The sequence below is a fragment of the Phocoena sinus genome, chromosome 1 (assembly GCF_008692025.1).
Source record: "Phocoena sinus isolate mPhoSin1 chromosome 1, mPhoSin1.pri, whole genome shotgun sequence".
NCBI lineage: Eukaryota > Metazoa > Chordata > Mammalia > Artiodactyla > Phocoenidae > Phocoena > Phocoena sinus.
Genome location: NC_045763.1, coordinates 181035609 through 181060607, shown reverse-complemented (window position 1 = coordinate 181060607; position 24999 = coordinate 181035609). Strand labels below are relative to the sequence as shown.

Genomic DNA, 24999 nt, shown 5'->3' with positions numbered 1-24999 from the left:
AACCTGGGTAGACAGTCGTACTTCCTTTCCTTCTTTTTCTCTCCTTCTCTTTCTCTCTGCATTCCAGAAAACAGTGGTCGCCAGCTGAAGACTCGGGCTGTGTAGTGCACACCACACTGTGAGCTGCACACACTTGTGTTTGTCAATCGGACACCCTTTCCATCTTCATTATTTTACACTGGGATCCACTCAGAACGCAGTCCCCTGCCCTTCCGCTCGGATTGCTCCTTGTTCATTCTCAGGGTCGCAACCTGGTTAAGACGGTAACTGTCTCTTACGTGGCTGGTTAAACGGTCCTCTAGCCATCCTTTCTTGCCCCAGGATCTACCCCAGCCAGCCAGCCCTACAGAAAAAAAAAAGAGCTTGCTTACCTGGCTGGGAAGCCCACGGATGCTAACCGCATCAGTCCTAACCGTGTCAAGCCTAACCTGCTGAGTTTTAAGTCAAGGCTCGTTTTGACTCTGCCCCCGTTTCCCTGTGAAGGTCAGCATCAGCTACGCCCTGCACGTCTGCAAAGCGACTGTCCTTACCCGCCCTTCTCGAGCAGGAACCAGCCTCCCCCGCCCCTCCCCCGCCCATGCCGCTCCTCCAGGTTGAACACGCCCTTTCAGGAGACCTCTCCTCTGCTCAGAGCACCCTGGGGCTTAGCTGCCCTTTGCAGTTCCCCCGGGCACCCCGCGGGCTCTCCTCCCAGCATCTCATTCCCAGAAGCCCAGGGCTCAGCCCCGTTTAGAAGAGCTGCGGCCCGGCCTGCCCGGCGTGAACTGTCCCGTGCAGTTGAACGTGCTGCCCTGTTCATCAGGGGTTAGGCCACCCTCCACCCCGCCCCTCAGGATTGTACGGATGAGTATCTGTTTCCTCTGGAACTTTCCGACACGACCAAGTGCAGTGCTTTGCACAGAGTGGCCGATCAATTGTTATTGACTCACCCACTGGTAGTGCTCGTGGCTGTTTAACGCCTTGATTCGATTCTTTTTTCAGTCGTCGGGAGACTTCTCTACTGCCGGGAGTTTATTGGTGGGGACATGGTTCACCCATTTGTTCATGCGCTCATTCACTCACGCATCGTCAGTGAACGCCGTCACCGTGGCAGGCAGCTCCCTGGGTCCTGGACACACGCGATCCAAAGGCATAGGCATCGCCTTCAGAGAGTCCACCGTGGAGTGATGGTCCCAGGCCGGGCGGCTACGCAAACCGCCACAGTTCAGGCGACGGGCACTCTGTTAGAGGCGAGTATGAAGGAAAGAAAGGCGAGAAGGTGGACTTCATGACATGCTCCAGTTTTCTTAAAGGGAGCTGCTGGAAGAAGGAGGTGAGGAAGCGTGTTGAAGGCAGAAGGAAACACCATGATCCAGCGGGAGAGAGGAGAAGCGTGCCTGGGCCTTTCCTGCTTGCCTGGGAGGCCGGTGGAGGGAAGTGCTTCTTGCTTCTGCAGAGCCCCACGCGGAGAAGCAGCAGCCCATGTGTCAGGAAAGCGTTCACCCAACCTGGGCAGTAACCACAACAGGTTCCCTTCCAGGAAGCTTCTCTCCTCTCCCTCAGCGAAGCAGAGGCCAGAATCGCAAGCGCAGTTTCATAGATATTCTCTGCAGTTTCTTTCCTAGCACATCTGACCTACACCTCTTATAAGAAACCTATCAGCCTCATAGGCCTGGAGTCCTCTACTAACCTGCGTTTTGGAGGACACAGAAGGGTTTAAATTTCTTTAGACCCCTTCTCTGACATGGTCTATAGATTTTAGAAGGTGATTGATAAGTATATCAATTGATTTTATACAACATTTCAAAAGCAAGAGAATATCCAGCAAACAAGTTAAAAAGGCAGGGGGACTTCTGAGATTAAATCATACTAAAATGACATGACAGCTAACAACTAAATGCAATTGATTGTATCCTTGATCAAAAACAAAAATCTAAAGGACAATTTTGGGACAATTAGAGAAATCTGAACATGGATAGTATATGAGATGGTAAATTTCTTAAATGCCATACTGGTATATGGTTGTAGAAGGGAGTCCTCTTTCTTCGGAGACACTTGCTGAAATATTTAGTGGTAAAGTGTTACAACATCTGCAACCTACTTTCTAAAGCTAGAGCAAAAAATGTATGTATATAGAGGTAAGAAAGGAAGCAAAATATTAAAAAACTGTTGAAACTGGATGAAGGATATGTGTTCACTGCACTATTTTTTTCCTGATTTTCTTTAGCTTTCATTTTTTTTTCCAAAAAAGTTAGAAAAGTAATACTTTTAAAAATGATGTTACCATGAAAATAATTCCTCTAAGCCCCCAATTTGTGGATCTTGCTTCTTCACTATCTGTTTGTTCTTCTGCTACTCTGGGTCTTGCTGATTTCTCTCCCTGCTATACTTCTATAGCCTAGTAAATCTTGTTCCCATCGATGGTTTTATCTCCCATCTAGACACTGAGACATTCATGGATCACATCACATGCCAGTTTCCTCACACATTTGGCCCTAACCCTCCTGCTGGAGCCTAACGCAGTGCCAGGCACACAGTGGGCGTCCGTGGACTTCCTCACCATCTCCTGGCATCGTCCTTCCTGACCTAAAAGCTATACCTTGGCCCTTTCCTCACTTGGAATTCTTTCTTCTTACCAACTTTCTTCAGTCGGTGAAAAGCTGCTATTAATTCATTCTCACATTAAGCAGGAGAAAGAATGCCAAATCCCCAACATCCTTATGGCTTATCACATGTCCTTTTGGCAAAGGTAATCTAGTCTGTGTCATTGTATTTATTGCCCCCAAATCAGAACCAGTTGCCAGAGTAATGAAGGTCTATTGGTTTGTGTTGGCTTAATCCACGTCAGGGGGGCTTTAGGGGCATATAAGGATAATTTGACCAGCAAAAGGAAAGCCATAAAAATGATCAAAAACGCTAACAGATATGCTGAGAACACCAAGCTTGTTTTACTGAGGATTTATGGCCAACTTATCAGAAAATTATTTGGTCCAAGTCTACATTCAAATAGGTCCCTCAGTAATTCAGCAAAGATTCCAGCCTCTGAAAGAAACAGCCTCTATAATGAGATACTCCAGTAACCCCTAACTTGCAGCACATGTAGTTTAATTTTCAACAGTTGTGAGACTGCAGTAAATCCAGCTTTTGAATAACTAGTTCCACTGATACCTCAGACCTGCATTAAATTAGCAGAGTACGAAGATCAACGGCATCCTCTCTCCTGACATACCTGCGTCCGTGTTTATTAACCAAATCGAGCTTAAATGTCTGACCTCCCCCACATGGCAGCCGTGCCAGCGCCTGCTGGGTCCCAGCAGAAGTGAGTGCCAAGTCACCAGGCTCTGCCGCGTGATGTCAGCTGTGCCCCAGGACCAGCTCTGGAGGTTGTATTTTATCGACCAGACTCAAATTGGTTTCCCCTCGTGCAGGTGAAAAAGTGTGGCATCAAGTCACCCATGTGAAATATATTACCTTAACTTTGACAGCTTGTCATTGAAGTCATTGTTTATATAATCTATTGTGCCATTTACTCTATTCTTATTCTACAAAGCAACAATAGAAATGAAAACCCTTGCTTCCAGTGTTTCATGGATGAATGTCTATACCCTGTACCTTCTCTTAAAAAATCTCAGAAGTAGCTATTTCTATTGTCATTGTTGGTTTACATCAAATTATCAGATTTTCAGTTTCAAAGTCTGCCTCGTGGAAGATGAAAGAAGCATTGCGTGCTTTAACTGGAATCCTTTCACAGTGCAGCTCTCTCCCTTCCAAATCGTTTTGAGACTTGCTACGTCTAAACAGGGAAGGAGCCTGCCATGCTGAGGTTGGCATTGCCTTTTGAAAGAACGGTTTAGGAGATTCTTGCCTGAGAAGTTCTCTTCCTTCCCTACAAAGGGCTCAAAGGACAAATCTTCTCCTTTTGCCACTGACTAATTTCTAGTGACTGTTTTAATAAGATGAAGATCAGATTCTGTTTCCTATCCAGTTCAGAGACCTTTTTAAGAAGGAATAAGATAAGCTAGCTAACATGTTAAATTGTGTTTTAGTTCTATAATTTGTCATTAATATTGAAAATATAAGGCTTTTCTCCGGATAAACTTTGCTGATTGCTGCATTTTCTCATATTCTGTGTCATACTGAAGTTTTAATTATTTACATTCTTTTTTTTCCTGAAGTTTGGAGTAATTGCCTAAAGAATATTCCCCTTACTAACTTAAATAATTTGAAACATATGGAAATTTTGTTTTCTAAACTCCCAAAGAGACTGGGAACTGAGAATTCAAGCTATAAACTAAGCCTCTTCAGTTTTGTTGCTTCTTTTCCCAGACCCCAGAATAACACTTCTCTCCCACCTTTATAAAGTATTTCCCTTGGGTCTATAACTTTTCTATTCCACCACCATTTAGATGACTTGTCCTCAGGGATATGGCTGTGCTAAGAGCCTCAGGAAGAAAACCAAGATTAGTCACCAGGCTTGCAGAATCCTCCCCGATTCTGTTTACGAGGATGGCTGCCAATTCTCCAAACGTGCTCTGCACTCATGTTCTTTTCAGGGTCACTCTGCTCGCACAGCACAGATTAAACACACAGCCTCGGGACTCTCAGTGTTGTGAGGAGAAGCATTTACATTCCACTGACAGCGCGGGGTGTCAAAGGAAGCCATCTGCTCTGATTTAACGACACAAGGGATAGCTACGGCTCTGAGAAGAGAAAGAGAGTTACAACGTGGCTCACCTCAGCCAACCACTCCTCTGTGCGGCGGACCTGGGGAGGAATCGCCTCCAAATTAAGAGGCATTTTTATCCTTAGAGGTTCTTAGAGGTTGGCCCTCTACCCAATGGTTTCATTGTTCTCTTTTATTAAAATTTCTTTGCTACCGTTTTTTAGGCCTCTTCCCCTGGTCCCAGGAACCTAGAATAAATCTAGTATTTCTACTACAAGGTGGCAACTAGATCTTTGATTATTTGTACATTCTACCCAGGCCATTCATCTTTTTGATATTCTACAATGAGATCAGCTGTAAAACACTTTGGAACTAAAAGGTGGTACATAGGGGAAAAAGGAAAATTAATTAAAACCTCAGGACTTAATCTGTCCCTGGCATCTGACAAGTCACCTCATTTTAATCTTCACACTACTCTAATGATACAGAGATCATTGCCCTTAATTAAAAGATCTTTTAAGTAATTTGTCCCAAGTAACAAATTACTTAAGCAGCAGATCCGGTACCCAAATGGTCAGGGCTTGTTCAGTTATGCACAGATGCATCCTAGGTAGAGCACTATATAGCTGTAACCCCAAATCTACCCTGAATTTCAACTAAGTTACCCTTATTCGACATATTTACACACTGAGAGATGAGTAATAATAGTTATTTTACACTTCAGGTCTCTTGCTATGGACAGCACTTATATAACCAGTTGCGTTTCCCTGCTTGTCGGTGTTGGTTTAATTTTTTGGGACTTTGCATGTCAGAATAAACTCCAACAAAGTAGGCTGAGAGGTGGAAGGATTTTGTTTGTGAGTTCTAGGAAGGTGCCCGGCACACAGTGGCTGTCTGGGAGGTAAGCCGTTTCTATATACTGTGCCTGCATAGACCCTGAAAAATTCAGGGGGAAAACAAAGAAAAGGACCCATAATTCACAACTTTCAGTCCCATGCTTTTAACACCCCAGCATGTCTATCAAGAAATAAAACAAGGAAACAATGCAGAAAATCTCCCAGGGTTGTTGCTTGTATAAAACAGCCCTGTGCTACCCTCCAGTTTCAACACAATGTTATCAGGCGATGATTAGGAAGGTAGCTGTTTCCTCGCTTCACAGTGTCAGAAAACAAGGTATCAAGCCAACAACTCCCTTTGTAGGTGCAGCACTGAGATTGCGGCCACATAGCGCTTCCAACTGTAAATATTAATGGTGAAGGAAAGAAAGAGATCTTCCCTGGCTCTGGGCTGCTGGAGCTCAGCAGATTACATGACACTCTGGCATGATTTGCTGAGATGCAGAAAATTGAACTTCTTGTTAACAAGTTTCCATGTATTTTTTACTCCATCAGCAGGTTCTTGAATCAATGCCTAGATTAGGTTTGACTAACATCAGCACAATTTGACTTTGATGGAAAGTTTAAAATTTATAATTAAAAACTGTACATCCATTTGCTAATTTCCAAGTAGAAGCTATAGCATTTACACCTGGTTCCCCAAAGCAGCATTTATACCTGGTTCCCCAAAGTTCTTTTGCTTCCTCCTGGATGAAGAAGTCTATAATGCTTTTAGGACACTGGGGAACACTTAGGGGCAAACTAAGAAGGCCTTTTACATTTCACCCACTGCCAAAGGATTTAAGGTTTCCATGAGCTTGGAAGAATGACAGGGTTGTTTTTATACTCCTTTTGAGACATTAATTTCAAAACCATTATATAGGAGCTCCTATTTTCTTGTAGATTTAAAAAAGTGGACTCAACATTGTTTATGTGAAAACACACATGCATATTTTACTCTATATAAAGTATATAAGTATGACTTATAGTTCCTGTACTCAATAAATGCCGGTTGATGAGGATGGTGATACAGGAGTCCCTAAAATGCACTTAAGCTGTCCCACTGCAATGGCACATTACTACCCATAAAGTCTGGCGCAAAAAGGTTATCCTACACTACCATGTACAAAATCAAGGAAGGCAGCATTACCTTTGTACAAAATGTTATAAAGTCTACCTACTTTTATTTATAAGAACATGCTTTGGGGCTTCCCTGGTGGGGCAGTGGTTGAGAGTCCGCCTGCCGATGCAGGGGACACGGGATCGTGCCCCGGTCCGGGAGGATCCCACATGCCGCGGAGCGGCTGGGCCTGTGAGCCATGGCCGCTGAGCCTGTGCGTCCGGAGCCTGTGCTCCGCAATGGAAGCGGCCACACAGTGAGAGGCCCGTGTATAGCCCCCCCACCCCCCCCAAAAAAAGAACACGCTTTGAATTGTGTCGCAAAAATTCTAATTGGCGTATTCTCGGCCGTGGACTCCTACAGTTCATTACATGCCATGTTTCTGTCTTAGTGTGTGATTTCAAGATCCAAACTTTTCTATATTTAGAAAGCTGCACTCAAACAGAATATAGCATCTTCTTCTCTCCTGTCAACTTCAGAGTTCATGACACATTGTAGGTGCTCGAGTTATTTTTGACTGAATTGACAAATTAGGTAGCATTGCAAAACAAATGCAAAAGCGAACTTGACATAGATGACGAGCAGCTCCTGATCTATCCAGGTGATACTTGGTTTACTTGTCAGGTACAGAGGAAGACCTGGTAGATCTCCGTGTCAAGGCCCACCTGGGCCTCACTTTGAACTCAGAGAACTCAGCAGGAGCCTGTCATTGTAATTGCAATCTGTGACCACTGGAATGAGTAAATCAGTGAACAAATACCTTAAAAGGGAATCGGGCCAAGGATGGTGTCCTCGTCAAATCTGCTCTAGCTAACAGTGCCATGTGAGTTAATAAGCGGGACACAGCCTACTCCTCCCTCCCAGAATATTTTAGTTGATCAGGGAGCCACTCAAATGCTTTGCCCTTTGTAAATGCACATCACCTTCGTGACTCTCACAATGCCTCCCAGGCTTTTTACATCTCAGAATGCCTCTGTACAAAGGTGCACGTTATAGTCCCAACCCGCCCCCACCACCGTGGTGGGAATCCTGCCAAGCACGTCACCATTTCTGTCTCAGGGCAGAAGACAAATTATATGCAATTACTCAGAATCTGTACCTCTTGAGCTCACCCCACAAGGTGAGTGGGAAGCTCAAAGTCATCACTTAGGGTTCTGCAAATACAATATTAAACTGAGATGCTTATATTGGTTTCTGTAATTCAACAGCATTTATTTTGGTAATTTAAGTGGCAATGGAGTTATCCCAGTTCAAACACACATGACCTTTACCCTCAAGAAGCTGCAAATTAGGATAACGTACATACTGCCAGCTGTGAATATCTTCAGCGTTCACAGGACTTAACTGGTAAAAATAAACAGGTACTGGATTCCCTGAGAGCCACAGAGGAGATTTTACAATCTATTTTCCATTTCCATTTTTTCATTTTCTCCCTGGAAATGTTCTTCAAAACATTCCAGAGTTCCCTGGATGCAGTTTGTCTCATGAAAAACTTGCATTTCTTTAAACTATATAGAATGGTACCTATTTCAAACACCTATTTTACAATTAAGAAATGCTAACATTTGTGAAATATTTGGGTAGGGCTGTCTGCTTAAAAACAACCTCCAAGTGTTGTGTTTTATAATTTAGGAAACAGAAACCCAAGATTGTATTTTGGAGGAAAATCAGTGATGAGTCTGAGTAAATCACTTAACTTGTTTGGGCCTTAGTTTTGGCATCTGTAAAGTGGCAACAACATTCCTACTGATGTTAGGATTAAATGAGATACTACACGTTGGGCACTTCTGATCATCAGGACAGCTCGACATCAGAGAAGGCCCAGCTCCCGTAGGAAGAGACAGCAGGGGTCCCTGGTCACCTGGTCCCTGAGCCAGTGGGGTTTCCTGGGCTGGTGACTCTTCTTGGGCAGTTGATGGTCCACTTTCAGAAACTTCTGGCTTCCTTAGCTCTGAAAATAGATGGCACTAACCACAGAAATGCTTCAACCACCTCCTGCTTGGTCTAGGGTACATTTTATAAGGATTTGCACAATTGGGACATTTTTAAAAAGTGACTAAATGTATTTATTAATTTTATGTACTTTAAGATGATGAATGATAGCAGCATTAGTCTATAGCCTCAGAGAATCTTTTCTTCATGGTGCTGATCCAGGGAATTTGCTCAATTTTTAGGGAAGGGAGACAATCTGAATCTCCTCAGACAAAAACATGCCTTTGGTCCTTTGAGAAGAAAAGGGAGAGCATCATGGGCCTGAAAATCCTCAATTAATGAATAAGAACTTTAGAAAGATACAAATGAAGTTTTAAAAAAATGCTTAAAGCCAATCGTAGTTAACAAAATGATGGCTAGAGGAAATTTTAATTGGTAGAAATCAAAAATTAAGTTAAAGAATATGTGCCTTTAATAAGCTAGTGAAAAAACAGCCCCCCACCCCACCAAATCTATTCAACAAAACTTCCTGCCTGAACAGTATTAAAAAAAAAAAATAGAATATCTGAAACAAGGAACAGTTTGTATTAGAGTTCCAATAGGAAAGAATAAGACTGAGAATATCATTGAGGCGTTTTCATCAGTCAAATAAAACCATCATTAAAGAAAGGTGCTACCATTTTTGGTGGAAGGTAATCCTTCTAATCAAAGTGAGTGGCAGCCCACAGATAATCACAACCTATTGGTAATAATTTAGAGGAAAGCATGGAGAGGCCTAAATCATGTTATTAGGAAATGACTCTTCCTTCTCGGGCTGGATTTCAACAGGTGCTTGGATCCATAATTTTGCCCTAGCTTGAATTTATCTGATTTTACATCCCATCACTTCCCAGCATCCTTCATCTGTCCTAGTCAGGCCTGGTCACTCTGTGTACTTCACATCATCCAAACTTTGTTCCCACAATCGCATCTTTTCTTGTGACCTTTCTTCTCTCTTGAATGCTCTCCCGTTTTCTGTCCTCCAAATAATCTTTCTCGTATTTTATGGCCTCGTTTAATTCCCATAACCTCCATGAAAACTCCCCCTCTTGGAAGAGCTCATAGTGACCAGACTTCTGTGAATTCATACTGTGCTTTTACTCAGTAACATAAATTAGGGGCTGTTTTCAATATGTCTTGTAGTTTCTCTTTCTCCTCTGAAACTAGATTGTTGTTTTCTTGAAATTCTTAGAGCAGGGATTATAGATTTTATTTCCCTGATTCCCTGCCCTCCTTCCTCGCGCCCTGTGTCCAGCCCACTGTCAGACAGGTTGTAGAAATGCATGCGTGGATGCGGTGGTTACTTCTTTGACTCTCGGGGGCAGGCGACGGCACTGACTCGGCAGTTCCCTGCGTCGTCGCGGGACGTGTGCAAGGACAAAACTTTGGATTTCCTGCTGAGAGGCCCAGAATGTCAGCTCATCCCACGGGAGCAGTTACTGCAGAAGAAGGTGGCTCAGAGGGAGGATAAGTTGGCAATGAGGAGGAGGGAGTGGACGGCTCAAACCCTCAGGTGCAGCTGAATTCGAAAAGGGTAGAACATTTGGGCACTTCTTTGTGAGGCTTGTCTGCCCAGACAAATTGTGAAAAATGATAAGCTTTGGTCTTGCTAATGGTGTTCTCAGGGCAAATATAGGCATTTCATCCACGTCCCCGGGCACGTGTGGCAGCCGTAGGGCCCTTTCTACTTGGGAAGAACTCTAGCTCCTTCCCGGGTCCTCCTTCTCTCCTGGCACCACCTGAATTTCTTTGGCATCTTTCCCTCTCTCGTTGCGTAGGGGCTCTTCAACAGTCAGTCCGATGTTTATCGTCTTTTGGGATCAGTGCCATAAATCTCCCTCCCTGTCTTAGGTCTTTAAAGCCTCTTTCCGTTGATCCCGAAGGAAGTTTATGGCTCTGATGGCTCTTCTCCAGGTTTCCTTTCTCAAACCCTTGAGATGCAGATGCAGTTATACAAAGAAGAATTCATGATCATCTAGGCAGTGGGTAATCATAAATGCAGCATGGCCCTTACACACGAACAAGAACTTGGGATCCTGAGCTCTCTTTGCTAGCAGGCACACAACTTTATTTGTGACTTAATTTCTTCTGTGAAAACCAATTTAATTAGCCCTTTGGTAACAAACAATCAAACAAAACCAAAAATCATGTCAGGAAAACATGAGTTTTTGTTTTGTTAAGAAAATTCCTGCTCATTCTAAGACCTGGGTCAATTATCTTCCATGCGTAACTCTCCCTGCCCTCCCCACCTCTGTGTAAACCCCATACCACAAATCATTCATTCGTCCATCTATTTATCCCTTCAGTAAGTACTGAAGCACCTGCTCTGCCAGGCAGGATTGCCAGGCACTGAGGTTTCAAAGTTAAACAGCCTTCTTGAAGCTCACAGCCTCGAGGAGCATCTGCATCGTTGCTCCTGGGTAAGTGGGGCACACGACCCAGAGCCTGGATGCTCGGTGCTACACCTTCTGAACTGGATCTGCTTGGGTAAGGTGTGCTTAACCCCTGACTTTGTGTTCTCATCAGTAAAATGGGAAGATAATACCACCTAAGTCTTGGCATTTTTGTGACAAATAATTAAGATAATGTGTGAGATGCCCTTAGCACAGTGGCTGGCTCAGAGTAAGCTCTACAGTTATTAAACTTTATTAGCCTTGTTACCATTAAATGTTACGATGGAGGTGTGTTTGGGATGGTGTGGGAGCGTGAAGGCACTCCCAGCCCTGACGGGGAGGGAGAAGAGAAAGGAAGCCTTCACTGGCAAGTTCTGAGCACATATATACTTGACCAGGCAAAGAAGGATGAAATTCAAGAATTTCAAAGCTCACAGAGCAAAGAACAACAGATTCTTTAAAACGCCTTTTTTCAAAGTTGCAACAGCGGTCAGTTCCTACTGGTTTTAGAGGAGGTGAATTAAAAGGACATGGATTTTAACAATTCAACATATTCATCTTTGAAGAGAAGAAAACTTACACTCCTCTCCTGAATTACTAAGATTTTTAGGGGCCCTATCCATTCTTCTATAATGGAATGCTTTCCTAAAAGCAAAGAGGAAGTCAAATTAAATATATCCCAGAGGGCTGCTCTGAGAGTGTCCTTGGGTGTCCACGTGACTATGTTAGAGGTGAGAGCCCACATCTTTATGAATCTAAGCTTCCTCTGGGAAATGGTTCAGGAAAGAGCCAATTTATATCAAATTTCACTTCAACATGAATAATAGGGTTTCTGTGCATTTGTTTCTTGGATGGAAGTAATGTTCCCCTAATGGAGAATGTAGATCACTTATCCTCAAGACCCTACCATCACCAAAGGGGTTACTAAAGACCAAGCCTTGCCTTTTTCATTCTGTGAATTTGGCGGGGAAAATGGGCCAACTTTCTGTACTTAATATATGCACTATCAGTTTCATCTTAATTTTAATAACTATGGGACAGGCTGAATACACACACATACACACAAACGGTTCTCAAAGTTAGAAACTGCCACTTTGAACTCACCTCAAAAACACTTCATTCATTATATTAGTTAGTTAATATTTATTATCTACTATACACGACATCAAGTTGGCTACTGAAAAATTTGAGGGAACATACTAGCTTTAAAACAGATGTTTTCCTGAGTTTTAGGTGTCAACCAGAGTGACTTCATTCATTCATCAGAAATTAATATGTGCTTTGCCACTCTGAATAACAAACATACGGGTACCTCAGATTTCCTTTATAATATAGTCTTGCTATCAGCATAGGATTATCAAAAAATGTTAGGGGAAGTGGGTGGGAGTAATATTATTCAGAGATTTATGTGCAACTAAATTAAAGTCAGGTAGACAATGAAACAATCATGAATATGCTTTCCAAATGATCAAATATATTTCTTTGCAAATAGCCTGTTTGTTTTTGGAGGAGTTATATTTAACACGGTGCTTTCTTCCTCTATACAGTTAGTCTCCAATAGATTTCCATCCCACGTGAAATAATCTGTGGTTCAGTTATTACAATGTGAGAAGAAGATAGTAGCCATGATCCTTATGCCTTTTTAGAAGGAAAGAATTTTTCTATTTTTATCAAGGTTGGGAAAATAATATACATATAACCCATAAATATACATTATGAGTCACAAAAGTGTCAAGGAAAAATAAAGTTAAAACAAGTATGAATTTCAAGTCAGGTATCTTGATATTTAAATTTGTTCACATATGAAATTTCCTAGAGTGTGCCTAGTTTTTGGCTCTCCCAAAAAAGGTTAGCAATGGATTCAGTGAGCTGCAGCCTCCTTTCCTAAAGCCACTATAAGTCAGTCGAGAAGAAAATCCATACTGTATGAGAATTTACACACTCCATTTTTGAAAAGAAAAATTAGGAGAAACTAAATTCATGTTATGTTGAACTAGACGACATCATGATATCCACTTGCATAATAGTAGTCTTCAGTTTTGTTGATCACAACTCTGTTTTTAATAGATGGAACCGATGCCAAAAGTTTTTCTTGAGTAAAAAGCAAGCGGAATAACTCAAGAAAATGATAACAAGATGCAATCAACTTCATTATTCACTTTGAGTCATTTTGGTAAGTTAATTGGTTTGTAACGTGGTCATCTGATTTCTAAAATGATCTGTGATCGACTTCAGTGACATTCTGAAGAGAATGGAAGTGTGTCAGGTAGAGAGATGATGCTTCTCCCAGGTAGAGAGATGATGCTTCTCCAGGGGGAATAACTAGGATGTGTCTCGGTTTTCCTAGAACAATGTCAGTTCAGGCTGTTGTGCCAATGTAATGATGAACAGTGCTTCCTTTCCCTCTCAAAGTATTCCCGTTGAACAATAAGTAGTACAGTCATCCGTGTCATAACCAACACACGACATTACGTTCACTTCAAATATCTCCATGGTTTACAGAATTGGAGAACTGTGTGGGTGGAGCTATACGTGGAAGTCACCCAGTTCCCTTAGTCCAAGCTCTTCAGAGCAGGAGCGTGTCTTTTGCGTCTATTTTAGTTTCTCACCAAGCTTGGCTCAGAGCCTTGTTTATAGCAGACCCTTGATAATGGTGGATGAATGGGTAAATAGCTGATTTTAGAAATCAGTTTCCACAAAGTCCAATATTGTAGCAAAAGGCAAGGATCACTTCAGGGAGATTTTTTTTTTTTTTTAATGATGAGAACTGATTTGACAGGTAGCTAAAAAGCTGTATGATTTGGTTAGCTAGTCAACTCAGCGGCAGACTTCAACCTGCTTATTTCCCTCTGCTGTCTGTGGTTTAACGCCAACCAATTAATTCACTTACGCCTGCAATCCAGGAGCCCTGCTCCCTATCGCTGGTTTCCGTTCTACTTTGGACACATGAAGAAATGTGTTCTGACATGAAGAAATGTGTTCTGAAGGTGAAACTCTATGTTACATGATTTCTGTGAAGCCGGTGGCGATGACCTCACATTAAGAAATGAAGAGCATTAATTATAGTTGGTGAAGCAGAAATCTTAATAATGTGTGAAAAGATGAAAGGAAAACAGATTAGTGAACTGAATCAGACCTGATTTCAGTGATTGAGATACATCAAAATAACATTTAAGAACCTTTTCCTGTGTTAGTGCTATATTTACTCCTTCCTGAATGCTAATTAGTGGAAACTCAGTGAAAAGTGACGGGGCTTTTTAAAACTGTGATTTGAAGAGAATGTCATTCTGGGTGCCTCTTTCTTGAAAGTCAAATTGAGAGCCCAGAGAGACTGCTGTTCAGGGAAAGATGCTGTGCCCTTGGCCAGTGCTCTGTTCCCATCAGGAGCTCGAGGATGTGGGCCGGTCGGCGTCACCCTTGACATCAGCCTTCTGGATCAAACACGACCCTAATTCTCTCAGAAACCGTGCATGACTCTGTCATCCACAAACAACCCCAAGTCCCAAGTCCCTGCCGAGTTTATTTTTCTTTTCTGCTTTGCTCTCTTAATTTAATGAATTTTGTTTAAGTTTATTAGTATAAAGAAGAATTTCCTATCACTTGCTAGATTTACTGTGTTTCAATGAATGGTTCCCACCCTGAAAATCTAGGACTTTCTGAACAGGTTCCCTCAATCAGGCCATCTATTCATTTACATGAATGTTCAGACTCTTCATTTAGCCAGAATAAAGAGGAATTTTGTTGTTAGACCCATCTGCCCACTCCTCAAATCCCCTATCTTCTATTACACAGTCACCTCCCTTTTCCTTCTAGAGGTGTCGCAAACAGTCATAGGCACCAAAGTTTCAGGGTTGAATTGGAAAGAAGTTCCTGTTTGGTTTTCCAAACCATTCTTGATGATGGCTAACATTTTTTATTTTTGCCAATTTGGACCACAATAACAAAGGAACTCCTGCTAATTATCCCTACATCCCCTTTCTAATTGGCGATCTCAAACCTTTCTTTAGCATGAGAAATGGAAGACTCTGATGAACCCAAGCTCTGATGTTTCCTATATATTTGGCCTTGAGCAATTCAGGTAACCTCTTTAAGTCTCTATTTATCTTTAAATAAAGATAATAATGCCTCTCAGCGTGATTATGAGGGGGAGAAACTGGAGTTATTAATGTAAGTAGTAGAAAATGTGACAATTTTTTTCTTTTTTTTTGCGGTACGCGGGCCTCTCACTGTTGTGGCCTCTCCCATTGCGGAGCACAGGCTCCGGACGCGCAGGCTCAGCGGCCATGGCTCACGGGCCTAGCCGCTCCGCAGCATGTGGGATCTTCCCAGACCGGGGCACGAACCCGCGTCCCCTGCATCGGCAGGCAGACTCTCAACCACTGTGCCACCAGCGAAGCCCGAAAATGTGACAATTTTTAACCTCCCACCAAAGAAAACCACAGGACCAGATGGTTTCACTAGTAAATCCTACCAAATATTTAAAAAAGAATTAACTCCAGACCCCCCTGGCAGTCCAATGGTTAAGACTCCATGCATGCAGTGCAGGGGGTGCGGGTTCGATTCCTGGTCAGGGAACAAATATCCCACATGCCGTGCAGTGCGGCCAAAAAAAATAATTATTATTATTTAAAAATTTAAAATATAAAAATAAAGAAAAGAATTGACTCCATTTCTTCTCAAACTTTTCCAAAAAAGTGGAGAGGAGGGAACATATCCAAAATCATTTTATAAGATCAACATGACCCCAATACCAAAGCCAGACAGAGACACCACAAGAAAAGAAAACTACAGGCCAATATCCTTGCTAAACATCAATGCAAAAACCACAACAAAATACTAATAAACAAATTCCAACAACATATGAAAAGGATTGTACACCATGATCAAGTTAGATTTATCCCAGGGATGCAAGGATGGTTTGACATATGAAATTAAACAGTGTAATACACCACATTAACAGAATAAAGGGAGAAAAATCACATGATCATCTCAACTCATGCAGAAAAAGCATTTGACAAATCTCAATACCATTTCATGATAAAAACACTCAAAAAACTAGGAATAGAAGAAAATTACCTCAACACAATAAAGTCCATAAATGAAAAGACCACATACTCAATGGTGAAAAACTGAAAGCTTTCCCTCTAAAATCTGGAAAAAGGCAAGAATTCCCACTCTCGCCACTTCTATTCAGCATAGTAATGGAAGTCTGAGCTAGAGCAATTAGACAAGAAAAAGATATAAAAGTCGTCCAAATTGGAAATAAGTAAAATTTGTCTGTTTGTAGATGACATCTTATATGTAGAAAACTGTAAAAACTCCACAAATAACTTGTAAAACTAATAAACAAAATGAGCAAAGTTGGAGGATACAAAATCAACACACAAAAATCAGTTGAATTTCCATACACTAGCAATGAACAGCTAATTAGAAAAGGAAATTATTAAAACAACCCTATGTATAATAGCACCAAAAGTATAATTCACTTAGGTATAAACTTAATCGAGGAGCTGAAAGACTTGTACACTGAAAATTATAAAATATTAATGAAATAAATGAAAGACAACACAAGTTAATGAGAAGACATCCTGTGTTCATGGATTGGAAGAATTAATATTGTTTAAATGTCCATATCACTTAAAGCTATCTACATATTCAATATAATTCCTATTAAATTCCCAATGACATTTTTTTCAGAAAAAAAAAAAAAGCTAACATTTATACAGAATCTCAAAGGGTCCTGAGTAGCCAAAACAATTTTGAGAAAAAAGAAACCTGGAGGCCTCACAAGTTTTGATTTCAAAATATACTACAAAGTAATCAAAATAGTATGGTACTAGAATAAAGACAGGCATATAGACCAATGGAACAGAATGGAGGGCCCAGAAATACACCCTTGGATCTATAGTCAGCTGATCTTTGACAAAGGTGCCAAGAATACATTACAGGGAAAGGATGGTCTCTTCTCAACAAATGGTGCTGGGAAAACCAGAAATCCATGTGCAAAAAACTGATATTAGACTCTATCTTACACCAAACACAAAAATCGAACTCAAAGTGGATTAAAGACCTAAACATAAGACCTGAAACTGTAAAACTCTTAGAATAAAACATAGGGGAGAAAACCCCTGACATAGGATATGGCGATGACTTCATGAACACAATGCCCAAAGCACAGGCAACAAAAGCAAAAATAGACAAGTAGAGCTACATCAAACTTAAAAATTTCTGCACAGCAAAGGAGACAAACAACAGAGTGAAAAGACAGCCTATGAAATTTCCAAGAAAATACTTGCCAACTCTCTTTCTAATAAGGGATTAATATTCAGAATATGTAAGGCACTCCTACAACTCAGCAGTAAAAAAAAAAAAAGCTAATTAAAAAGGGGGGAAGGACATGAATAGACATCAAGTAAGGCATACCCTCTCTGAGCCTTAGATTCTTCATCTTCTTTAGAAAGAAGTTGGACTAGATGGTTTATGAGAACTTTTTAACTCTTTGATTCTCTGTTCTGCATTAATAATTCCAAATTTAGGAGAAGCATCCTGGCACTTATCAGACCCTTCTTATGTAATAGGTAAAACAATATGAAGTTGCCATGTTTGCAAAATATGCAATTTCATGTGGTTCTGTCTAATATTTCAGTGTCATGTACTTCCGTGTAATGATTGAAAGAGAATTATCTTAATATTCCTTCAGAGGACACCCTACACTTACAATGGAATATTTTTCTAACATCATGATTTTACCATAAGAGTTAAAAAAGAAAAACACCACCCAAATAAACTTTCCCAGATGCTCTATTTTTCCCCTGGTTATTGCCTTGATTCGATTACAGATCTTGCCTGAAACTGACTGATTGCAGAGCAATGCCAACCGCAAAGTTTGCTCTCAAAAGCATGTGAAGAACAGGACAAGCATCCAAGGCCCAGTCCATTCTGGCTATGGATGATAAAGATGCCTTTCAGAGGGTGAATGAGGCAGAACTGATGGTGTTAGTCTTTCAGTTTCAAAGGAAGCAGCATAGTAGATTATTGTATCAAAAAATATATTCTTTTTTTTAAATTAATTAATTAATTTATTTATTTATTTATGGCTGCGTTGGGTCTTCATCGCTGTGCGTGGGCTTCTCACTTTGGTGGCCTCTCCCGGAGGGCATTATGCCAAGTGAGGCAAGTCAGACAGAGAAAGACAAACACTGTATGATCTCACTCATATATGGACTCTAAAAATGTTGAACTCAAAGAAGCAGAGAGCAGAATGGTGGCTGCCAGGGGCTGAGGAGTGGGGAAAATGGAGAGATGCTGGTCAAAGGGTACAAACTTTCAGTTGTAAGATGAATAAGTTCCAGGGATCTAATGTACACCACGGTGACCATATATAGTTAATAATACTGTATTCTTGAAAGTTGCTAAGAGAGAGGATCTTAAATGTTCTCACCACAAAAATGAAATAGTAATCATGTGATGTGATGGAGGTGTTAGCTAATGCTAAGGTGGTCATCATTTTGCAAAATACAAGTGTTTCAAACCAACACACTGGACACCCTAAACTCACAGGATGTTATATGTTAATTATATCTCAACAAAGCTGGAAAAATACTAAAAAAATACAAGTGAACAAAATTCAAAAATACAAAAAATAATACAGATATGGAGAATAAAATGCAAAAGTTCAATAGATCTATAATAAGACTCCGAAATGTATACTCCCAGCTTGCCATTGTCTCTTGAACTTCAGACTGGAATATTCACACTAACTAATAATTGTACTTGGATAATCCATTGACCTTACATGTATTCATTTATTCAACTAACAAAAATTTTAAAAATAACATTCACCAAATTTAACTTTTCACGTACTCAGATCTACAGCTTCTCCCAAACAATCATAAGATCTTACTGCTTGAAACTTTGTTAAATGAAGCCATTTCTCTACATCCCGTTTCACTATAGAAGGTAGCTTAAAGTGCCCTGCCCTTTTGTCTGTATCGCTGCAACAGCCTCCTGAATGTGTCTTTATGGGTCCAGTCTTGCCCTGCTTTGAATCCATTCTCTCCTTAGAAGCCCAAGTAATCTTCTAAAGTGCAAGCGTAATCATGTCACCTCTCTGTTTGAACCCTATCAAAGACTCTCCATTGCTCTTAGGAAGAAAAGCCTAGGTCCCTGACACAGCTTCCAAGGACTCACTTATGCTGACTCTGCAGCCTCAGGCTTACTCCGCCCTCCCCGGTCCCCACCCCCGCCAACTTCACATGGCCACACTGCACACCTCTGCAGCCCCTTCTGCTGACATGCCCCCTGCTATTCCAGCCCTCCTGACACAACCTCATGTCTGTTCGCCTTTGAATCTCCCCTTAGGCTTTGGGACTTTCTTTGACCTTCTGCCTTTAAGACTGGGCAAAAATGCCCCTCCTCTGTGCTCCTCTAGAGCTGGCACTAAGTTCCATCCTAACACGGACCCAGGAACTCTCCTCTGTTGACCTACATCCTCTATAACAGCGGTCCCCAACCTTTTTGGCACCAGGGACCCATTTTGTGGAAGACAATTTTTCCACAGACCCCGGAGGCGGGGGCGTGCAGGGGCATGGCCCAGGCAGTAATGTGAGCGATGCGGAGCAGCAGGTGAAGCTTCAGCTCACCTGTCCACCGCTCACCTCCTGCTGGGCAGCCGGCTTCCTAACGGGCTGTGGACTGGTACCAGGGTTGGGGACCCCTGCTCTACAAGACCCTCAACTTGCGGGCAAGTGCTGTGTCTAATCTACAGTTGTATTCTCAGTACCTAGTCCAGGGCATAGCACATAGTAGGTATTCATCAGATATTTGTTGAATAAATCAAAAGAGTAAAGTGGAGAAATGAAATTAGTCCACATTAGTAATAATTTTGGTAGTTGAGAATAATTTTCATATTTCTTTCACTGGTTTTCTTCCTAAATCACTAAACTCAAATTTTATGTATAACCATTTCTAGAAGAGGCTCCATTTAAATTTTGCAAAATTAAAGCTGAATAACTTCTGTTTTAAAACTCAGACGTGGCAAAAGGATCTTTAAATACAATTTAGTGAAGAATTTGGAAGGTGAGAGATATTGGTTGCCCTTATATTGAAAAAAATATGTATTTATAAAAGGTTTATCACAGTCCCTGGCACAGAGAAGGTTCTCGATAGTGTTAAGTGAATTTGTCTTTCTGTGCTGTCAAAACACCAATTTCTCCCAACCTCCCTGTTTTCTCAGCTTCCCTGTTCTCCAAAAAGGAGGGTGATAAAAACCACTCCTCATGTACACACACACAGAAGGAAGAGGCATGGCCAAAGACAGAGATATAGCCTTGTTTAGTTCAAATGTTGAACCTTAAAAAAGAACAAAATAAAAAAATTTTAAATTCAACTACTATAGGTTATGCTTCAGAAATGGGGTCTAGAGGAGTCTGTGTGAATTTCTGTCACTCAGGTGAGAGGGCCCCTCCTCAGAGCCAAGTTAACTATGGCTAGCTCTGGTGGGGACGATGCAAACAATAGTAAGAATAATTGAGGATGTCATCAATACTAGAATTACAACTAGGGGAATACCCGCCACAGAGGGAAAGTATGAATACATGGAACTTTGACCTTGACTGCCGCAGGTGTTTACCTGCAGTAACACATCTGGGGAAAGAGACCACAATTCAGGGTGATCAGCACAGGTACTTCTGTGTTCATTATGTGGGGTGTGTGTGTGTGCGCGCGCGCCTGGCTTGTGGACATCTTAGCGTGCAAGACACCGTCAAGCCAAATGAAGACAGTTATCAGAGGATGAGGAGTAGAGATACAGAAACAATGGTTTTATTTTTCTGTGCAAATGTGCAAAAGCCATAGTCAAACACAATGCAATTGAAAATACAGAAGAAGACAGAGAAAAGGGAGTGTTTTTAAGTCAGCTATGACAAGACATTGGAAAACAGAAAAGCAACTACTGACAATTACAGTGACAACAGAGCCATCAGAATTGTACAGAGAAAGAGATGGTGAGTGATTCTTAAATATATTTGGGAGGAAACATGTTACATTTGGAATGACCTGTAAGTATATAATTATGGATATGCCCAATGGGAGCAAATGTGAAAACTGTACATGTGGTACTTTGGCTGTATCAATTTTATGCTTACTTCAGATAATATGGGAATGCAAATATTGATGGGAAGGTTTTCCCCACGTCTCTTGCCATGAAATCTAGCTTTGGAACAGATCAGCTGAGATGGCAGAATGGCACATACTGTGTGGAGGCGAGGGGAGCAGGGAGTAGAAAGGAAAGACTTCAACATGAGTCTCTCCCAGTTAAGTGCCTGCTAGCACTCCACAGGATAAATTTGCTGCATAAAATCTTCTATTATTGTTGAAAAATAAAACTGAAGATATTTCCTTTTCTTTTATAGTATACTACTTTGTAATTTTGATTTCATGGTATAGTTAAGTTTACCTTGGTAATTTCCAAAGAAAAACAAGTTTCTTAAAACAATTGGGACTAAATGAGTATTGGATATCACCCAATGGATAAATTACCCTCATATTTTCAAACCAGGGCAGCTCCTAAAGACACAAACACATTTACAAAATGATATTTGGTGGGCCATTGTAATTATAGTTGCTTTCTAAATTAATTCATAGGATCAAATTAGTTTCCCTTTAAATGAACACAAATAATGGCTCCTTTGGAAGGTAGATCCACACAAAGATATTTAGCATAAATGATAACATGCAGTGTGGAAGCAATAAAAATATCAGCAAATAAAGTTATTTTCTAATTACTATTTTATATGCTCTAAGCAAGAATATATTAATCTTTGCATACCTTATTAATTTACTTTGTAGATCTGTCATTTCAGGTATTTATTTCTTAAAAAAGTCATAATGCCAAATATACTTTGATTATAATAGGTACTATGCTTTTTTTCTCAGATAGTTGAAGAGGATAAATTTACTTGCAAATTTTAGAAAAATATGCCTCCAAGAAATTCAAGCTTTATAATTTACATTTTTAGTGTATGCATATACAATAATGCTTATTTCTTTATTGAATATGCATTGAAAAGCAATTGAGATTAGTCCATTTGATAGAAATGTCGATAAGCTCATAAATCTGTAAGCAATTAACGAAAAGTTATTATTTGTATAGAAAATACTGCAGGAAAAAGAAATGGAGAAAGGTTTTATCTGTCATTTTTTCTGAGGAAGGAAGGTTTTTATGGAATTGTAAATTATACTAGTGAGGTATATAACTTGAGAATTGATACGAATTGTATTAGAAAATTTTCTTTCTAGATTTTGAGGGATTTCATGGAATTTCCCACTTTCTCTTTATATATAGTTTAACTTACCAGAGAACTGGCAACACTTCATCTGAACAGCTTGTATAAGAGCATAGATGGATACAAAAAGTTTAATCAGTAATTTTCAAATTGTCATGTCATGAATAATAGATAGGAATGAAAGAACATAAATGACTGAGGATGAGTGCGAATGGGGGCAACTTATATTGTAAAAGCACACACAAGAATGGGGTGTGGGAGAAAGTTGTTTCTTACTGTAGTGGTCATTCAAATACAGAAGCGCTAAGAATGATGGCACATTTGTACTAAATACTCTCAACAGTGAGATGTTTCTGCTCATATTAAGAACAACAATTCTTTTTGCATTTAGAGCCGGAATAGGTAAATACTTGACATACTCATAAAGTGCTTGCAATATGCTTAAAATAGTCCTTGAATTTATTTTGATTTTCAAGATGGTTTTTATTTCAAGGCATCTCTTGAAATTCATGGCTTTGAAGTTTGGGAATGTTCACAGGTACGTCAATAATCATCCTGTTCACCCCACTCGACCACGGGCTCATCATTCATGCGCAGAATGAGGTAAGAAAGAAGCTGGAAGAGGTTCTGCCAGAGCAGGAGGGAGACATAGAAGGAGAGGCCGCTTACGTCCAGCTCACAGCGCGCGCCGGCGAAGGCCAAATCACAGACGCACTGGAACTTGTTCAGCAAGTCGTGGCATTGGCCTCCATTGAGGCAGGGATCGGAGGCACACTCATCAATGTCATTTTCACACCTTGAAAACGGAAACAGCAGAAACCCGGGCCCCAGTTCAATAAGTTGGCTGTGAAATGAATGGGGAGGGAGAACTCTGGCCTGATTCACCTAGACCAGCGTGGTGTAATTGACCAATCCCCATGCCCTTTGTTGTATATGCTCGATAATGTGGGAGATAATCTTCAAAATTCCTTTCACAAATTTTTCTTTTAATGAAAATAATTTGTACACACACACACACACACACACACAGACGCACACACAGTTAATTAGAAAGAGAAAACAGGTGCAAATATCTGGAAACCAAGACAAAATGGGGCCATGCATAAGTCAACTTCTCCCTCAAGAGTGTTAGTGTCGTTGCCACCTTATGAAAGTTCAGTTTTTTGGGGTACACGGGGACCAGGAGAGTGAGCTGTAGTTTTTCGACCTAGCGTCTACAGAGCAGACCTCCACTGCAGCTGTGAGGGTTCTGATGCATCAGTGCCCCCAGGCGAAGGGGTAAAGCCCCTCAGAAACAGAAAAATGTATTTGGTTTATTCTGAGAGATTTGGGATTATTATCCTTGGGAAACCCATTTTTAACAAAAAGCCAAAATAGATAATAGAAGCTTGCACTTGCTAATAAATCAGTTTCATAGCTAAGTGTAATATTTGCATGCTCAGGGAGAATGATTTTCAAAAGCCAAATTTTCCAAAAACAAGTGACATCAATTCTAAGGTAAATAGAAACTTTCCTCTTCCCCAGGACACTGTCATTTCCCCCCTAATTTTCCATGAAGTACTGTGTTTTATTCAATCACTCCCCAATCACTCATTGAGCAGATATTTATTTAGCACTTAACCATGTGCCAAACCCCCTGCTAGGCCTTGGGATAGACGGGTAACTGAGGCGTCTTTCTTACTTTGGGAAATTCATACAAAACCTCAGCTTTGGGAATCTCTATAGAGCAGCTCACAAGGTTGAAGTCCACTGTAAACAATTTTTCATTCCCCACCTCCTAAGAGGTAAGCGTGCGTGCCTGGGTCATCCACTAATCCCTAGGCTCAAACTGAAGGGATGAGGTGGTAGGTTGGGCAGGGCCAACCCAAGGCATAAAGGGAAAAAGATTTCTTCCCAGAAAAACAGCTCCTTATCCCCTTAGATACCAAGCATAGCTGAGACATTTTGTTTTCCTTTTTTGGCTTAGGTTTCTGGGCTGGAAGGAGACTCCTCTGATTAGACCGGAGCATAACTCGGCAGCTCGAGGGAGCCTGCCAAGTACTCCCTGCCCTGGGTGGGCCAGAGTGTTCACAGCATCCATCATGTACAACCTGCCAGGGTGACAGCACAGAGTTGGAGGTCTAACCCGACAGAAGAGAAGGCAATTTGTTAGAGGACAGCTTTTCAATATCTTTGGACTTTATGGAAGTCACATCCCCCCAGGCCTTGGGAGACTGCCCAGTATTTTCTAGCTTTCCTCCAGCTATTCTTTCTCTATTTCTTATCTACTTCTCTTTTGAGCTGAACAGTGCACAATATACACACAATCATTATAAACATTATTGGAGCTTTCATTAGAGGTTATTAATAGGTAGAAAATCAAAACAAATAAATCCATTGGCATCCAGTGAATTAACTAATGATGGAGAAGGACTGTGAAAGCACAGAATCCATGGGACATGTGTTCACTATTTTAGAAATCCATTTTCAGTAGAGAAGTTTATCCGGATGAAAAGACTCCTGGGAGAGGAACAGAAATGCTGAGCTTCCTTTTCTTACCACATTTCAAGTCAACAATTTGAATTTAAATGCCAGATACCTTTCTTTTTTTAAAAAACAAATAAACGTTGGAGGAAAGGGAAATGTTTATTGTAAATAGGAATAAGGTGTGAGTAGTGGAGAAAAATAAGCCAAGGCTTTGAATGAGTTCTGTGCATTGGCCATTAAACATTAA

At 40.9% G+C, this 24999-nt stretch overlaps 1 protein-coding gene across 2 annotated transcripts in view; it reads right to left on the bottom strand.

The window, feature by feature from the left end:
* Positions 1 to 24999, bottom strand: part of CRB1 (crumbs cell polarity complex component 1) — a 256838-nt gene that overhangs the window by 8138 nt on the left and 223701 nt on the right. For both annotated transcript variants that reach the window (XM_032613001.1, XM_032613006.1), the window contains exon 11: positions 22956 to 23082. In XM_032613001.1, coding sequence (XP_032468892.1) covers positions 22956 to 23082 — 127 coding nt within the window. The remainder of the gene's footprint in view (positions 1 to 22955; positions 23083 to 24999) is intronic.